The sequence below is a fragment of the Xenopus laevis genome, chromosome 8L (genome assembly GCF_017654675.1).
Source record: "Xenopus laevis strain J_2021 chromosome 8L, Xenopus_laevis_v10.1, whole genome shotgun sequence".
NCBI classification, from domain to species: Eukaryota; Metazoa; Chordata; class Amphibia; order Anura; family Pipidae; genus Xenopus; species Xenopus laevis.
Genome location: NC_054385.1, coordinates 67,506,365 through 67,525,487, shown reverse-complemented (window position 1 = coordinate 67,525,487; position 19,123 = coordinate 67,506,365). Strand labels below are relative to the sequence as shown.

The 19,123-nt window shown below is 36.0% G+C and overlaps 1 protein-coding gene and 1 long non-coding RNA gene across 2 annotated transcripts; one reads left to right on the top strand and one right to left on the bottom strand.

Moving 5' to 3' along the window:
- Window positions 1-278: 278 nt before the first annotated feature.
- On the bottom strand, window positions 279-3,905 carry LOC121396838. The gene is made up of 4 exons (XR_005963169.1): window positions 3,825-3,905; window positions 3,184-3,213; window positions 2,583-2,665; window positions 279-685 (listed from the first exon to the last, which is right to left on the bottom strand). It is a non-coding gene; the product is annotated as an uncharacterized LOC121396838 (long non-coding RNA).
- Window positions 3,906-15,285: 11,380 nt separating this feature from the next.
- LOC121397061 (mucin-1-like) lies at window positions 15,286-17,927 on the top strand. Its single transcript, XM_041572915.1, has 4 exons — window positions 15,286-15,526; window positions 16,277-16,306; window positions 16,758-16,837; window positions 17,525-17,927. The coding sequence occupies exons 1-4, from the start codon at window positions 15,448-15,450 to the stop codon at window positions 17,582-17,584; spliced, it is 249 nt and encodes an 82-aa protein (XP_041428849.1). The 5' UTR covers window positions 15,286-15,447; the 3' UTR covers window positions 17,585-17,927.
- Window positions 17,928-19,123: the final 1,196 nt, after the last annotated feature.

Below are 19,123 nucleotides of genomic sequence, written 5' to 3'. Positions count from 1 at the left end.
AGTCTCATTGCACCCCCGCCTAATGTTTTTAAAATTAGTGGTGAGCACAACTTTCCCTTGTTTGTTACAGTACATTATATATATATATATATATATATATATATATATATATATATATACATATATATATATATATATATATATATAGGACCAGAGAGTAGCACACACACCGTGTCTTCTTTACTCCAAAGGATTTATTTAGAATACAAAAAGCATTTACATCGGTTATACATCGACGTTTCGGTTGTGTTCTACAACCTTTATCAAGATGTGTTACTTAATCAATGTGTATATATATATATATATATATATATATATATATATATATATATATACTCAACAACGGTATTATTCTTTTTACAGGTAAACATAATAAGCATTGGGGTTTACACATGAATTAAATCACAAGTATGCACTTGTCAGTAAAAATTTGTGAAATTGTAAATAAACTGAAAATGAGTTTTTCTCTTATGAGGAGTATGAAGTTGACTGACTAAGAGTCTCTTAGTTCTTATCTGAGTAAGGCTGGGAAGTAGCTCTTCACTGACACCAAAAAAAACAGCACTTGATGGTTTTAATCATAATGAAAAAGCCAAAGGATTTCATTTCTCCAAGTTAAACTTCTGTTCTTTTCAGCATGTGGGGAATATCACCAAACTGCCTGTTATCTCTTTCGGAAGACAACCTATGAAGGCAAAACACAAGGCAATCAGATCAAGAAGGACAAATGCATATAACATCTCTAGTTAAATGCAAAGCATTTTTATATTCACCTAGCTAACATACTTTCATGACACACCATTAATTTAGCTCTGTATTTTTCCAGTTGTCCTAGATTCTTTTATAATACCTGCTTAATATGGATAAGCTTTTTATTGAGAACAAGGTGCAATGAATTCAAACACATAATCAAGCAATAATATAGGCATGCATTCTCTTTTTTTATCAGTGAGATCATTAACAGGTTGCACATTTCTGGGTGGGAATTGTTGTTGGTTTTATAAGGAATGAATAAAACATTTACCAATCGACATAACTATGTTTCAGGTAATACAGGTGGGTCAGAGGCTGTCTGCAAATACTCAACAATAACTGATGTCTAAGAATCATAGTAGGAAAGCTATGAACCATCCATCTGGTCAGGGAGATGCTACAGAATTTACTTACATATGAGAGATGTTCAAAAGATGATCAAGATTTCTGAAATAACCATTCATTTTAAAACACTTAACACTGTTAATGGCCATATTTTAGCCAACTAAACTTTCTAATGATTATCACTATGGCTTTCTTATTAGATTAGATAACTGGGAACAGAGGGACAGATGAAACCTGTGAATGCTGAAATGAATTATAATTGTAGATCATGCCCAGTAGACAAGTAAATTAAAATGTTGTAAAGATTATATATATATATGCTATATAGTGCCTAACACTATTTAAACTGTAATTTAGTAGTAGATTAGCACTAACAAAAAATAGATTTTTCTGTATTCTTTGAAATGGTGATAACTATATTATGGTTTGTTTGGGTAACATAGAACTGGCCTCTCCCTCACCGTTTTAAGTTGTTTTTGCTATAATTTTGCTTTTTTTGAGTGGGTACACCCCTTCTCAAGAGAAAAGGGTACATATGGAGGATGGACTGATTGGATCCTATGATGTGATGTGACTTCCTGTCCTCCTCTGACAGAAAACTACATTCCAAATCCTTAGGTCCAAGATGCTGGCCCAATTACTTTGAGACAATTAAGGCTGTTCTGACAGGGCAGAGCTGTGTAATTTCTAGTGGACATAGTCAAACTTGAGGGATTTTTTTTCTGCAGTGCAGGACCTTTATTACTTTAAAATACTATATTTTTGGGGATATTGCAACCCACCAAAAGAAGCCAGATTGTCTAAGGAGCACTTAAAGCATTATTTTGCTGTGCTGGGCTCCTATAGAGATGAATGGGTAGCATACCAACTTCTGCTGCTGCTGGAGGGCTGTAGCCCGTAAAAAAAAAAAATTATATATATATATATATATATATATATATATATATAGGAAATCCTGTCAGTTTGCTTTTAGATAACTGATGGCTTAGTACTGCTTTTATCAACTTAAATATCTGAAAACAAAAGGAAAGAAATTTGCAGGGAAGTAGATTGGCAAGATTATTTAAGATTTAACTACTTTTAATTACTTTAACTACTACAAATGCTAGAAAAATAATTTTCTGGAAGGGCTCCCTAAGCTAAACATAAGGTTGATCTAAACGTAAGGTACTATATTGTGAATGCTTTATTAAACCACTTATCTTGCAAGGACTGTAACGCCACAACTAGTTTACTGCAATTATAATCTGACTTCTTCTTGTTGCACTGCATATGCAACTTTATCTTGGTGCTGAAAGTATCTTTAGTGAGTAGGACAGAAATGGTAATTTCTTCTTGGGCCTTACAACTGTCACTCTGTTGTGTTGATCTTCCAGTTGCTTACTGGCAGCTATTGTAGGTGCGTCTTTATTTGCAGCATTGTTTGTATAGGCATAAGCTACTTAAAAACATAAATACTAAATATTATTTAAATGTCAACTTACCACACAACCACAGCCCACCAACACTAGAATAAGTGTGGTTCCCACCAGCACTAATAGGGCAATAGCCCATCCTGGAACTGTAGCTAGAAAAACAAGACAATAGGGATTTGTCATTCAGGTCAGACAAAAATTCTTTACATATGGCTCTTTATTTGCTACCGCTGATGCCAAACTGCATGAGTTGACTTATGTAATATACACTGATGGTGTTAAAGCACCTATCTTAGTAAGTAAGCATGTGCAGTCACTTCAAGCTTAAAAATAATACAGGGCTCATTTACAATGTAGTCTGGAATCAAGGTGCAAAGTTTGAAAAAAATGAAGATAATAGCTGTGTTTTAAACCACAATTGGGGTTATTTACAAAATGCAAAAAAGGGGTACTAACTTCTTTGCACATGCCTATATTTGCACCACAGATACAGGCCTTTGCCTCCAGAGCTCAACACCTCTTATGTTTTTATTTTTGAAAAAAACCTGATCTTGATGCTCAGCAAGTAATAAATAAGCCCCAGGTCCCTATCAGTAAGAGTCTGTAAATCTGTGACAATACAGAGCAGGTATATTTTTATAAAGATATTCAGTATAGAGAATTCTGTTACCTGTTGCACTTGCACTTTGACACAGGAATCCTGTGAAAGAAAAGAAAATGTATTCCCTTACATCTTGTGATTTATGTAACATACACAAGGCAATGCATTATACTGTTCTGTATATGGAAAATGCCTTTTTATATTAAAATGTTCTGGTTATGCTTTCTCTATGAAGGTCTATAACAATATAGAATGTCTCTGACATAAGCATATTCCACCACCCACATAGAAGTATCACCTGTAGGAACCTGAATGCTCATTAAAGAGCGGGACAGAGAAGTACGTTTCATTGCAATATCTTTTATACAAAAAAAGTAAAACAATGGAAATGTCTCGTAGTGCTTGCAGGTATTAAAAGCAAGAATTTCTCCTAATAGTAACACAGGGACAAAAGAGGATTGAATCGCTGTAATAACAAACCCTTTATAAGAAGCAATCTTATAGCATTGCTTAACTAAAACCTTCTCATGTGATGCCTTCCTAGTTTCATCCCAAGCAGCTCCAGTAAAAGCCTCCACTTACCAGAACCCATGCAGTTTGGGGGTAAAGTGGGGGTAGTTAGGTTGAGGCAGGGAGATTTACAGAATAACAACCCCTTCCGCACCAAAAAACAGCAAAGATCTATAATAAGGGAAAAAAATGTAACTCACCTGCAATCTGAAGTGAAAGGATAAACAGGACCACAAGGAGATTTGCCATTTTGAAATTAACGTTTAACAGTTTTGAATCACATCACTGCAACAGCTTTTTAAATTGGATATAGTCCAGCCCTACATTGCATCACAAGCAAAGTAGGTTTGCACCTTGTCATAAATTAGTAACAGATAACATTAGTTCCCATTATAAATTCCATATTTATATGACACAGTCACCCAGAGTTTTTCCTGAAAGCTGAGGTCTAGCAGTCATGTTACATACCAGACATTGTTCCTAGTTACATGTTGCCTTAGAAACTAGTGACTTGGCTGTGAGTACTTGCGGCACATTTACTAAAGGGGGAAGTGTGTTTTTTTGGCAAAAACTTGCCACAATGACAACTCCTAGCAAACTCACAATTTACTAAAAGGTGAAAAGGAACATTCGCTAATTAAAAGCTCAGCACTAGAGAAGTGTCACATCGTATTGACAACTAATTGGACATTTACATTGTTTTACTTTTTTTTTCTGTATAAAAGATATTGCAATGAAACGTACTTCTCTGTCCAAGTGAGAACGGTACCCTTTTCACGAAAGTGTACTTCCTCAGGTTCAGGCTGCCAAATTCTAAATTATAAAGATAGAGCTGCCACTTTTAAATTGCAATCTACATTACCCTTTCCACGCTACTTTTCTCCATGGTGAAAATTCTCTAGAGAATTTCCCCACTACTATTGTATGGGAAAATATACAGGAGAATTTATGCCAGGAGAAAATTCACCACATTTCTCTTGAAAAAGTGTTTTTTTAGTAAATATGGAGATGTGTTGTAAAAAAAAATGCACATGGCGAAGTGAGGCGATATTTGGTGAAGTTAGGTGAAGAGAAAATTCACACTTTATCAAAATGGGCCCCCTTGTGTAGGCAGACTCTGCTTCAGTTTGGTCAGCCTGTTTGTCAAAATAAGTCTTCTGCACTAGTAATGCTTTGGTCAAACTGATGACATAATTAACTTTAAAATAATTTGAGAGGTGGATTTATTGGTCACAAATATTTAACTGAGCCGTAACAACAATTACCTATTGGCAGGGTCGAACTCGCTGGTGGGACACCTGGTGGACCCTGGCCATCGTGGGCCCCACCAGCCCAGATCCGCTCCCGCCTGCCTGACCTGCCTGCCGATTTATCCCCGCCCCGACTGATAGAAGAAAATCACAGGTATGCCCTGGTCAGGGCTGGGTGGAGGTGCGTTGTGGGCGGCTGGCAAAGGGGGGCCCTGGAGTTGGTGGGGGGGAGTCGTGCCTGGAGCAGGTGCATGTGGGCCCCTGATAAGTCGGCCCCAGTTGGTAAAATTTTGCAGATACTTTTTATTTTACAGGTTATCTCCTGTAATGAAATTATTCTGAAACCTTTATCCCTGTATACAATACACATTATACATACCTCCCAACATTTGAAAAAGAAAAAGAAGGACAAAAACTTGTACAGTGCATCAACATTTTTTGACTTCGCCCATTTTATGGCCACACCCCCTATTTACTGTAACTCCTATTGGGCTGAATTAGACAAATACCAACTAGTGTGATAGAGCATGGGCTACACACGACCCTCTTTCACGAGGATGGGCTGTCGCTAAATGGAAAGTACACATGTTGATGTTGTTGAACTACAACTCACTACTGCCAATGATGCAAAACAGATAGAGCAGGCTTTATTTTAATACAAAGCGCCACAGGGTTATGATACTCACAGATGAGGTAGATCAGAATACAATACCAGGTACGTTCAAGGTGTAGCAGACACAGCATGGAAAGGCACCACAGTAGGCATAGCACAGGAAGTTGGTAGGATCACCTTCCAGGGTGTCAGTACCTCATGTGACCCTGATCCCATACAGCAGACAAGGAACAGGGATATAACATAGCCTGATTGCCTTGTCGGTACTGTGGTCCCTTCACTACAGGCAAAGCAGAGCCTGGGGGAGAGCTACTCCTGTCTATCCTGGTGGAGCTTGAGCTGCTCTTACTCGCTAAGCCTCTCTGACTCCAGAGAGTGCTCTTACAAGGGCTAACCTGTACACTGGCTTCAACTTGTTCATGGGGTCCCTGTACCCCTTTGGAGCCTAACACTTCTGGGGCCTTGTCGACTCAGTCTCAGTGGAACAACTGCCCAGGTCAGCTGCTGCAGGCCAAAGAGGAAGGACCTCCCCCTGTAAAGCACTTTGTTACAGCACTGCAGGAAGTGGTCACCACCTAGGGCCAATGAAATAGGTAGGCAAATAATGTATAATATGTTACATGGGTTTTAACCCAGCAACAGGGAAAGGAGGCACTGGCAGGGAATGAAGCCATAAGGGCCATTACACTTATGGGCCCCTACATTACCATGTCCATTTTTCAAAATCTGGCAGGTTATGAGAGTCTGAAGACATTTCTGGCATTATGTTTTAGTGCATGTGTTATGTGATATAACAGTTTTTCTAATGAAAATGAATTGCTCTTTAAGCTGCAATCACAGTTTCCCAAAGAGACTTGCTTATTGTAAAGACAGTGGGCTGAGCTGCCAAAATTGGACTGTCCTGCAGAAAACAGGACAGTTGGAGATATGAATTATAGAGCAAGGATTCAAGCAGGTGATAACAATGACAACTACAACCAAATGGATCAGATTGGGGTTAAGCTGCTTAAACCAGTCAAACACATTCTGATGAACAGGTACAGTATCAGGCTTGATGAATGTGTTCATTTGTTAAAAGGAAAATGCTATTGACAGTCAGGATTATTTTCATATATAGGGGAAACCTGCAACTGCTGTGAATTATTCAGTTTGATATGTTGTAAATCAGCCCCACCCAGGTCATTAATTTTACTGCACGTATTAAGGAAAAATTGTGTGCAGAATGTGTACATGCAGGATAGACAGACTGTTATTTTGGGGTAAATAAAACAGGAAAAATAGCTCATATAAGAATAAAAAATTGCATTTCGCAATGTAACATTAGACAGTTATTGCATTGTAAATTTGAACTGTTTATGTACACTTTTAAGGCTTGCTTGAAGGTGGCATAATCTTTTGGAACAAAAATAAAATTTTCAGTAACATAAACAGCACACTGGCACAAACTATAAAATTTGCACTCTTTCTTCCACTGGCGAAAGCTGCTGCCAGACAGTTTCCAGGTTGGCAAATGTTATATAAAATTCACGCATAGGAAAATGTTTTGGTACACAGGCATACATTTTCACTTTTATTACATTCTCCCATATTTGTTTGGTTAAATGTGTCGTGTATTGTAATTATGTTTTTAGCCACTAGGTGACAATAAGGGACTGGGAATCTACAGTAGTTCTTGGAAGTAGTTCTTCCAATGTTAATAAGGGGGAGGGAATTCACTTAAGATTGTAATAATGAAAACAAAATGTTGTCCCATTCATTTGTGACTGATATATGGCGACAATTGATTAAATCAATGGTCTGAGGATAATTGCATGAGAGGAATGACCAAGCAAAGAACTCATTTTAGGATTGTCCATATACAGTAGTTAGGCAACTTAGTGCTAGGATAGGTTCTTTAGAGCATTTGGCCAGATAGCTGAGCAGTTTTGGGCTCCACAAAAGAGTACGCTATTATTACAATTGTAATCTATGTATTATGTTTTTATTTGTTTTGGTTATGTCACAGCAGCTGGTGGGTATCTAATTGTGTCCTTGATATTTGGTAAAGATTTCCAGGGTTCACATTAAATGCCTACCGGGGCTAAAATGACTGGCATTGGGTATTTTTTACAATTGTATATGGTATGGAAAGGGCTGTTTACTTTGTTTAATAATTATGTTCAATAAAGCTGTGGCTGACCTCCACCCATCCAAATAAATAAAATAAAAAAAAGAAGTAGATTGCAAGGAGAACAAGCACCAAGAAGGCTTTCTGTGCTGTGAAACATTCAACTGTTTTATTAATGAACAAAGTTGATTAAGTGAAAAAGGTTTTTGAGAGATTGGCTTTGAATAAAAGTGATCCTGTGTTCAGCTGTAAATTGTGGACCTTAGTGAACTATCACAAAAATGAAAATTTGACATAACCTTTATCATACTGAAATACAAAACTTTCTAAATACAATCAATTAAAAATTCTGTACGGTTTCTGGAATAATCAAGTTTATCTTCAGTGTGCCTCTCTTCATTCTGTGTTCATGCAGGAGTTGGGTGTCAGATTTCCATTGGCAGTTAGATCCAATATATCTTTTGGGGGGCTCCTTTATCTGGCAAATGTATTAGAGCTTACACATATAACTGATTCCTGTCACGACCGACTCCCTAAATACAGAACAGGTGCTCCTGTTGCAGCCGCCTTTCACTTTGGGAGGATCCCTCCACTAATCGGATGCCACCAGGTCTTAATAAGAGAGGAGCCAAGCAAGAGTTCTGTACTGGCAAAGGGCACGGTCGTTATAAAGGTTTTGGACGAAAGGTACAGTTCAAAAAAGAGACAAGCGTAGTCAGGCAGGCCGGGCTCGGTGCGGGCAGAGTTCAAGCAAGGTCAGACAGGCAAGGGTCAATACCAGTAGAATCGTCAGGCAGGTAGAAGCAAGGATTAGCAGAGTTCAGGATAGTCAGGCAGGCAAGGGTCAATATTGGCAGAGTTCAGGATAGTCAGACATACAGGGATCAAAACCAGGAATCAGACACTTAGAAATAACACCCAGGATACTAACAAGTAAACAACGTGTAATGAGTTTGTGCTCAAAGCCCCTTTATATATTCAAAATTCGTGCCTTTGCAATGACGTCATGACACTCGAGACGCACCCAAACCCGGAAGTGCGCGCTGCATGCACCATAATGAAGCCAGCAGGAGGAAGAAACAGATCACTTCGGCGGCCTTACCACCGGCCCACTAGATCACCAGGCTGAGTCTTCACAATTCCAGTACAACCAAAATCTAACAAAAAACTGACTTTGGCACAAATCCTGCATGTTGAGAAATACAATTTCTGGTGATTTTAATAAAACTGGTCCAGGGTATCAGGTAAGTCATTATTATCTTTGGTGGTGCCCGAACATTTGGCTCCCCCAAGGATTGGAGCTTTCATTCTCCTTCAAGGGTAAATCAGTACAAGTTATAGAGCCCAACATACCATTAAAAGTCTTTCAATAACATGCTAAGATCAGAATTACAAGGAACAGTATTATTTATAATATCCCAACTCTGACAATATTGGTCGTAGTTTGAACGCAATTCACTCTGTGTTTTGGACTATAACGTTCAAGTTTTAGAAAGGGACTCCTATTTCTAAACTGAACCCCAAGAGTCACTTCAGTTCATTTATATTTCTGTGATGCCATGCATTTTCAGGCAGGGCATTTTGAATTATAAAGTGTTCAAATGAATCATAAAAAGAATGAGGGGATTAGTAGCCACAATACTTTATTCATAAGCCACCAGTCATACTGTGTATTGGCATTTTTCATGACAAAAGCAAATAATCACCAACAACGTAGATCAGAAAATGCAATAAAATGACTCAGGTAAAAAAAAAAAAGGATGTTAAGTGTGATTAACAGTCTGAATAATGGATGCCCTAGTCACACTATGCAGTGACACTGTGTCACTATGCAGTGTTTAAAATACCTGATCACACGTGCCTAAGAAATTGTTTTCATACCAAAACAACACTTGTATACAATATAATGCAAAAACTAAAAAAAAGTTTGCATGTCATTGGGGCTGATTTATTATTGCTTGGTATATTTTAGATTCATTTTTAATATCCATCCAAACCCTTGTTTCCTACATATGTTACATCCTAGAGAGACGGGATTCAGTCAAGGGAAAGTGTTTAGTGGTGCCTATCACCAGCACATTATGACAAATTGACACTGGTATCCAGTTTGATAAATGTGTCAGTTTGTTGTATTTTTTTTTAAACATCAGGAATATGTTCCTTAGAGTCAGAAATGTTTTGATAATTCAAGAAACTTTCAAATTGCTTTAGGATTATCTAGTTTTCTATTTGATGAATCAGCCACGTCTGTATGCGCGTATACAAAAGTAATTAAAAAATACACTATATAAATTATCTGAATTTTATTTCCTTCAGTCTGGGACTTAATAATTATAGGAAGCAGGAGCCATATTGTGGACACTGTTATTAAGGCAAGCCTTGCATCATCTTAGAATCTTGTGTGTGCTCCAGAATGGGGGACAAAATGTCCATCCCCATGCCCTGGTTACACAATTGAATGATGTAGAGAGAGAGTGGGAATGTGTGGAAAGCAGTGACATCTAGGAATTGCTGAATGGAAAGTGAAAGTAATTGTCTGCCCTGCCTCTATGCCTAAGGCATAGAGGAGGGGCAGACAATATTTGATTGACAGCTGAGATTTTTAAATGAACAGCTATGCATGCTTTAATAAAAAACAGATTTCATGTTTAATTTGAAAATGACTTTTATTATACAGATTTTTGTGTCTGGGTGATGGATCCACTTTAAAGCAAAGCAATACCCTCAGAATTAATACCTAAGCAATAGACCATGTATATTATAATAAGTGACCTATTAAAGAAGCTTACCAAGTTGGCATATTCATATCTGTTTATGTTGCCCTTTTACATCTTTTCCCGTGAGTCACCATTTTGTGATGGTCTGTGTGCTGCCTCAGAGATCAGAGATCAGAAATACTGCAGCTCTAATTGTAACATGAAGAAGTGTGGAAGCAAAAGACACTGGTGGGTCATGTAGGGTACTAAGTGGCATATGTGTTAGTATATACAGTATATATGGCATATAGCATAGCTGGTGTCGGTGGAGCTGATTCACAGTGATTGCTTCTAGGGGGAATGGAAAATACAGTTACAGCTGCAATTTAGCTCCATCCTTCTGGGCAAAGGATTTACAGTAGAACCCCCATTTTAGATTTTCCAGGGGACCAGAAAAAAATTGTGTAAAATCCAGGAAAGTGTAAAATTAGGGACATGTATTATGCATAATACATAGGTGGGACCACAAAACAACAATGTAAAATGAAGGAAAGCTTAAAATCAAGGTATGTAAAATTGAGGTTCCACTGTATAGACGCACACAATCTCCATAAATGTATGGCCATTTATAGGTTCCTCTAATAGCAGCATACCTCATGAATAGCATTACCTTTTATCTTGCAACATACAGTACACATTTTTACCACTTGGTGGCTACTTGTGCTACAAATATATATATATATATAAATATTCTTTTCATCCAATAGCAATAATCTGGTATTTGATGCCAGACATGATTCACAGTACTTATTCACAGGCTAAATACAGTGCAGAAATGAATGAATTCTAATGAGCTGATATTATTTGTCTTAATTAACTACGGAACTACAAGTTTAGTAGCACTATTGCATGTCCTTATATTTTTTCCTATAAAATATATATTTAGCATTATTTTTTCCTTTAATGACACTGTCACTATGCAGTGTTTAAAATACAAATATTCAAAAATCGCAAATATTAATAAATTGATATCAAGACAAAATATATATAATATACTTTCTTAGGATACTCATAATTTTATTCACATATAGGTTTATAGGATCTTGTATATATAATGTAAATTGTATTTATTCTCTACTTAGGTTAAAATACCCAATCCCATAAAAACAAACATAGCGCAGCTTTTGGAGGGGCCCCCTCAGTTAAATAATTATATAATGTGTCTACAGCTGTTTAGTTCCCAATGGGGGAAAACTACCATATCACTGGCTTATTAGCTGCAACTGGTGGTATGACATTATTAGTTAATGTTAGGTGTCTTATTGCTCAGCTCAGTATCATTATGCCCCTAAGGAGTAGTTCCCAGGAGTACTGCCAAATTCGCATCAAAGTCAGACTGCATGGCATGTTATTAAATAAATCTCTCCTTTAGGGTGTATCTATGCCCCAAACAAATTGTCAGGCACAAAAACATCCCAAGTTGGCATTACTTAGCTGAATTCCATCATAGCGTAAATCTACATCAGATCAAACTCAGCCGTAGCAATGCACGTTCAGACGATACCGATTTTTCAACACAGCTGTGTCGGCAGGAAAGCACCATTCTCCAGTCCTGTGCTGCACTCCCCAAAATCTGTTTTTTTACTAGTGACATTTTCTTTAGATTTAGAAAAAAAGTTGATTCCTAAAAAGAAATATAAAAAGAAATTTGAATGTAAATAGGCCCCAAAAAAAAATAAAGTGTAAAAAACACAAAAAAATTATATTTATAAAGTGTAAAAAAAACAAAAACTTCAAATACAAAACTCTGGCAAGTAAAAGCAGCCAAGGTTCTATTGAAGTCAATGGGAGCTACACTGATCCTTTTGAACCTTTTTTTTAGCCATTCAGACAGAGGTGTTCGTATTTTTTTGCTAGTAATTGTCGTAAAAGCTTGAATTTTTAGAATTTTCCATATTTTTTTAGTTTATCGTTGAGTTTTTTTTGTTTGTACGGGTATGAGCCTGTTATCAGGAAACCCATTATCCAGAAAGCTCTGAATTACAGAAAGGTTGCCTCCCATAGACTTAATTTTATCCAAATTATGCAATTTTTTCAAAATGATAACCTTTTTCTCTGTAATAATAAAACAGTACCTTGTCCTTGATCCAAACTAAGATATAATTAATCCTAGGTTATTAACCAGGTTATTGGGTTTGTTTAATTTTTACATGATTTTCTAGTAGACTTAAAGAATAAAGATCCAAATTACAGACAGATCTGTTATCTGGAAAACCCCAGGTCCCAAGCATTCTGGATAACATGTCCCATATCTGTACTGCACTAAGTTTGGCCAGGATCAGTAACCCATGGCAACCGATTATATGCTTGCATTTAAACAGGTGACTAGTACATTCTATGCTATGGGTTACTGATCATGGGCAAACTTAGGGCCTTTTACAGGTATGGGATCCATTATCCAGAAACCCATTATCCAGAAACCCGTTATCCAGAAATCACTGAATTAAGGGAAGGCAATCTCCCATAGACTCCATTTTAAGAAAATAATTCAAATTTTTTTAAGCAATTTCGTTTTTTCCTTTAATAACAAAACAGTACCTTGATCCCAATTAAGATAGAATTAATCCTTATTGGTGGCAACACAATCCTATTGGGTTTATTTACTATTTTAATGATTATTCAGTAGATACAGAAATATCCCTCATCCACAAAACCCCTGTCCCGAGCATTATGGACAACAGGTCCCATACGTAACCCTTATAGAGCTTAATCACAGTTTTTAAAAACTCTAAAACCACAAAAATGAGAATGTTCATAAATGCGCTTCCCTGAGTTTAACAACATAAGACATAACAGTAGTACACCATATAATTAACTGTATTTTGCAAAGGCTGGTTGGTGTAAAATTTTTCTAAAAATAAAGCTACTTCTTCACAGATATAGTCCAAGTTTGTCGGGTTAAATAAAGATCATGCTGCTTCTAGGGTAGTTCTGGTGGCTCCTCAATGTCCAGTCAATTTTAGGTTGCAGTATAATCACGGCTCCGCACACACTTCATAATCAGCAGGTTATTTATTGTTATTTTCACCACACATCAACGTTTCGGGGGGTTTTCACCACCCTTCATCAGGATTATACTGCAATTTGTTGAGGGGCCTTGCCGGGCCTGCGGTGAACCAGCACCACCAGTGCAGGAAAGTGGAGAAGGTGAGGGTGCGGTAAATATAACACAGTCAATTTTAGGCTCAGACCTTGTTAAGTGAGAACACGCTGACGTCTCTTGTGAATCATAGGCTTGCAATTGCCTGCTGTGTAGTTTTTAGAGAATTTTTAGGTGCCAAATTATTCATCAATAAGTTTTATGTTTGCTTTGATTTATCTGTTTGGCATAATGTGTCTCTGTCCTTTATAAACTGCACTAAAAGCATATTACTCTTTATGAAGCTACGTTAGCTATGTAACTATTCTGTTTTATTGAGTGTTCTCTTTTGTAAGTTATGTGGTATATTGAATGATGAGTTCAAATTATTACAGATTGAAATGCCAGTAGTAATCATTGGAGCAGTCATATATACAGTATGCTATTTTATTTATCATGGTAGTTAAATCAATTATTGATCGTAAGTAAGTGAATCATGGCATGTTTCAGAGAGAAAGAGAGATATTTGTTGATCAGCAGAAAAATGTTCAGTGTGAAAAGAAACAAATGCTGTGCATACTATTGTTAAAGGGGAAGTATTGTGAACATAGAATTTTATATGAGCTTCAGGTCATTGTTTTGTTACTGTTACTTTGGCATGAAAAGAGACAGATGCTGAAAGGGGGATACGGAAGAGTAACTTATTTCAGAATTGGAACAGAGTTTTTCAATTATTATTTTTAGTTTTATTATATTACATTTTCTTTTTGTGATAGTTCCCCTTTGATATTTAAAAACAGAAAGATCAAGAAAAGGTTTATGCAAAGTACATGCAAATAATTCCAATTGATGTGGTATTTTGCAAAATATGTAACCTGCTAAATATTCTTTAGTTCAGCTATCTTATGTGTAAAGAATATTACCTTGATGCCTTATTACTGTATTTCATGGGAGTTACATGGCCAAAGGTGGTGGAGCATTAGGCAAAACCAAGGGTTAAATCTCCCTGGGTGTAACTGAAGATCTTCTACCCATAAATGTATAGTTAGAATAAATGAATTGCAAATGGTGTCCAGCTATTGGGAGAAAATTAAGTTTTCATAGCTGAACACCATTTTCAGTCCATGCTCGTGTCCATGATGAGAGTGGTAAATCCTGTCTGTTGACAGTGCTCACTGAGAGTGCGTATAATATATATATATATATATATATATATATATATATATACATATATACAAACTATGTATATACATTTGTTCCACAACAAAACCCAAGCTCATTAAAGTACATTTGTTTGAAATTTGAAAAAACAAACTCCACTTCCTAATATCCTAATATTGGAAGTTGATCTTCAGAATTATTATGGAGGGGTTGTTTTTTGATATTTTTAAACTTTGTCGAAAATGAATCGACTAATGTGATGTTTGCTCGTCAGTTTTTGTTGTATGTATTTTGACACAGTTGCTTTTAACCTATTCAAGTTTTTACATAGATTGATTTTTTAAAGTGAGAAAGGCTTAGTCAATTTTTGCTAATAAACACCTATATTTTCATCGCTAAGAGAGAGAGAGAGAGAGAGAGAGAGAGAGAGAGAGATCTTCAAAGCACAATATATATAAATATATATTTTTTAGGCATTATGTTTTTCTCAACACCATTCCTTCCTATATTTCTTGTCTTTTAAGCATTGTTAACATTGCAAAGTTAAGAACATTTCCAAGCATAATCATGGAAACAACAACAAAGGGAGTGAGGTTTAATTGAACAGCTGCTGTACAAACTATTAAAATATTCCACACAACTCTATAATTATTTTAAACTACCACTATAAATTGTTACATTCATATGCCTGAGAATTCCAGTGAACGGACATACCAGAATGAATGCCAGGTTGAGTCTTCAGTGCGTGCCATGTTCTGGACACCTATATAAGTAGTGACATTTCACAGTAGGGACATCAATCTTTGGCTAACACTCTTGACTGTAACATCTATCCCTGGAATTGCATTGAGCTCATAATGGCAACCGAGTCCTCATTATCCAAGGTCAACTTCCTGTGCATTTTCTTTGCCTGTGTACTTAGTCTGCAAGGAGCAGGTGAGACAATCTTTCAGATAATTCCATATAACCAAAATTTCTTCCCTGCTGTTAATCTTCATTTTTTTTAAATCTCATTATCTCTCAGTCTTTCACTTTTGGGTTTCCCTGTATCAGTGTTTAGTGTTAACTTAAGTTTTAATTTCTATATTTTTTACAATTTACATCGCTCTCTTCTTTAAAGCGTTCAGTCGTGCTGTTCTTTCTCATTCAAGCCAAGCGGATCATACCTTCCTATCTTGTCTCTTTCTTTCACATTTTCACCCACCTTCTTATTTTCTCTCCCAACTTTTCATCATTTGCCTATTTCTCTGCCTGTAGTGTTTCTATTCATCTTCACTCTCTTCGGCCTTGAATCTATCTATTTTGCACTTGTTTTACACCGTTACCAGTACACTTGGGGCATAAATATTAACACTGGAGAAAAGCATCAATGGTGAAGTTGACTATAGCAACCAATCAGCAATTAGATTTGAACAAAAGCAAAGATCTTATTGGTCGCTATGGATCTTCACAATTAATACACCCCTTCTTCTTTTTTCTTGTTTTCCATTTGTTTGTGTTTTTATATTTTAATCACTGCTTTTCTCCCTTATTTTCCAAATTCCCTAAACTGTCAATAACTTTTCATGACATCGCTACAAACTCAGTTCTCTACGATACTCACCTGTACATACTCGCACCTGTCAGTATATGTCACTTAACTTCTTGGTCTTATATACAATAGTAACTTTTTTTTTATCTCCACAGTGGCTCAGACAAACACAACATGTACTAATGGTATGTACTAACAGATCAGAATTATTAAAATGTAGATAGTAATGTCAATTTAATATGTGATGCTGAAAATATGGGATTTAGCCTTTTCATTCCCCTAAAATTAAAAAATGTGACAACCACAGAGCTGAAAATAAGCCCTCTGTTATGGAACTGAGAGAGAACTGAGGGAAAGAGATGCATATCTGCAGCTGGAGTAAACAGAATTGTTTTAGGGGACATCAGAATTATACAATCCCAGTGCTAGTGCTTTATAGCAACTACAACTGAATATTACCTTAATGCTCACACAATCCTGGGGGGTTCCAGAACCATATTTTTCTACCATACTACAGCATAATGAGGCATACAAGTCACAAGAGTGTCAAAATAAAGAAGTTATAATGCTGTATTTAATGTAATAGTATGTAATCATCTCCAGGAGTGACATGTTGTCCTTTTTTTTCTGCCATAGATGTGCCTGGCTGGGGTGTGGCCCTTTTAGTCTTGATATGTCTCATACTGGCCTGTTTGCTCTGCAGCTTGTGTTCTATTGTAAGTATTGACTGTTAAATATAAGGAACATACTTTTAGTTTGGCTTTATGACAATGTAAACTGCAGGAATTTGGTATATGGAAAACTCATTAACATGATGCAAACACCTATAAAAGCATTATGCCTATAAGAGCTTATTAACGCTCATTATTGCTAAGAACAGCATTAAGTACAAAAATGGATATGGATTTGGCCCATTTAATCAACATACAAAAAGTGCATGCACCTTATCTGTACTACCACAATGTCCCAATTTTCCAATTACCCCTTCATTGCTCCAATAGATTTTAAGGTGCAACTAAACCTAAATCACATGATCATCCCATTCACAGCTGCCTTGACTATAAGAAATGCCAATGTCCCACATGCATGCCAGTCCTACTATTGCAGCAGCAATATTTGAAGAGTGGAGGTTTTACACACTGTTTACATCCTGTTGAATAAGGGCAATGGCACATGGGTACATTTCATAAGTTTTTGTGCCCACATTGTTAGTAACTTGTTTGGCTTGATTAAGTATCCAAAATCACCCCATTCACCTCTATGGCAATTTTCTTGAAATCAGTTTCTGCAGTCACTATATGGGCTTGATAGGGTGCTAACTATTGTTAATTATGAGAATTTTGATTTGAACAATTCAAATAATTCAAAGTTAATATAACTATTTTTTTTCTTTCTCGTTGCAGCCCTTTCTGTGCAAGTGTTGTAAAAGAGACAGTGAACAAGGAATTCCCTGTGGAAAATAAGCTAGAAAGAGAAAATGTGGAGAACTGCTTCCGTTTTAATACTGTTCTATTATACAGCATTTGCAAATTGAAGCAGATTAACATGCTGCCTCCATATAAATATATGTGTGTGTATATATAATATATATAAACAGATTTTTAGGGTGATGATTCCCTTTAATCTACTGATTTGGTACATGGTACATTTAACATGTGTTTGTTAGCCTCTGTAGGTCTGATAGAGTTTTCTGTTTCTTTTCTGTTTCTGTTAATTCTAGCATTATAGCAACACAAGCACAATACAAAGAAGTTCTGTTGAAAATGTATTCTGGATAAGTTTTAATAAATATAATATGATAAAGCACTAACTGATCTTTATTTATTGAGATTTGTATAAATAAATCTTACCCATTCCATTTGCAGTTTGTATGGCTTACATGTGTGTTTCTCCCATGGTTGCTCACAAGAATCAGGGAGAAGAATAATAATAATTAAAGAGGTTTCAATTTCACTTTTTTTTTCCTGTTTAGTGCATCCCACCCCCAAAACAATAAATTTTTCCAAAATTAAACATTAAACACTAAAATATCTCTTTTAATTGGAGAGGACTTATAATATTAAAGCTGTTCGTTTTTCACACATATGCAATGTTTTATTCTATGAATTACAATGTGGGTCTATGAATTGTGAAAAGATAAAAATGCAGATGGCATAGATAGAATTATTATCAATTTTATAGTATTCATTTGGTTTATGCCAATACATATTTTCAGAGCTTTTTCCAACACATTTTCTATATCTTAATAGGAAAGAAAAGGCACATTGTCACGGACACAGCATTGCTATTTTACAAACTAGAAATAAAGTAAAATATTATCCACTGCAATGAAAAAGTACTCCATGTGGTCAAAAGGGTAATGATAGAATCTATAGTCTTTCAAAGGGAGTAAACTCAACCATATAAGTTTATATACAACATATACTATACATAGTATATCTTACCATACTATATACTGGTAATGATTCATGTTTCCTTAAGTGATTTAAGTGTTAAACGATTCCACTGTATCTTAAAAGCTGATTCAGCAAATTAGAGTACCTCCAGCGCTATTTCTGCAAAAACTGTGCTTTGTGGAATCTAAGGTTATAGGGTGATATAAGGTGATGCCTGTTCTATTCATATCATATTGTTAGTGATGCTTATCATTTAATCCCTCACACTTAGAACATTGAAAAGCAAATGCAGATCTTGAGTTTAGCACATGGTCCTTTAAAGAAGTACAGCTTATTTGCCAGTTCTGGCAAAATAACTGTCTGTATGTCGATTAACCACTGGCTTTCATATTTTCATTTTGACAATTTATGTGGATGGATGGGGCATAAAAAGTTTAGAAATGGTTTTAGAATTCATTTTTAGGGTTTAGTTCTCCTTTAAAGGGGTGGTTCGCGTTTACGTAAACTTTTAGAATGTTATACAATGGCCAATTCTAATCAACTATTCAATTGGTCTGCATTATTTATTTTTTATAGTTTTTTATTTGCCTTTTTCTTATAACTTTC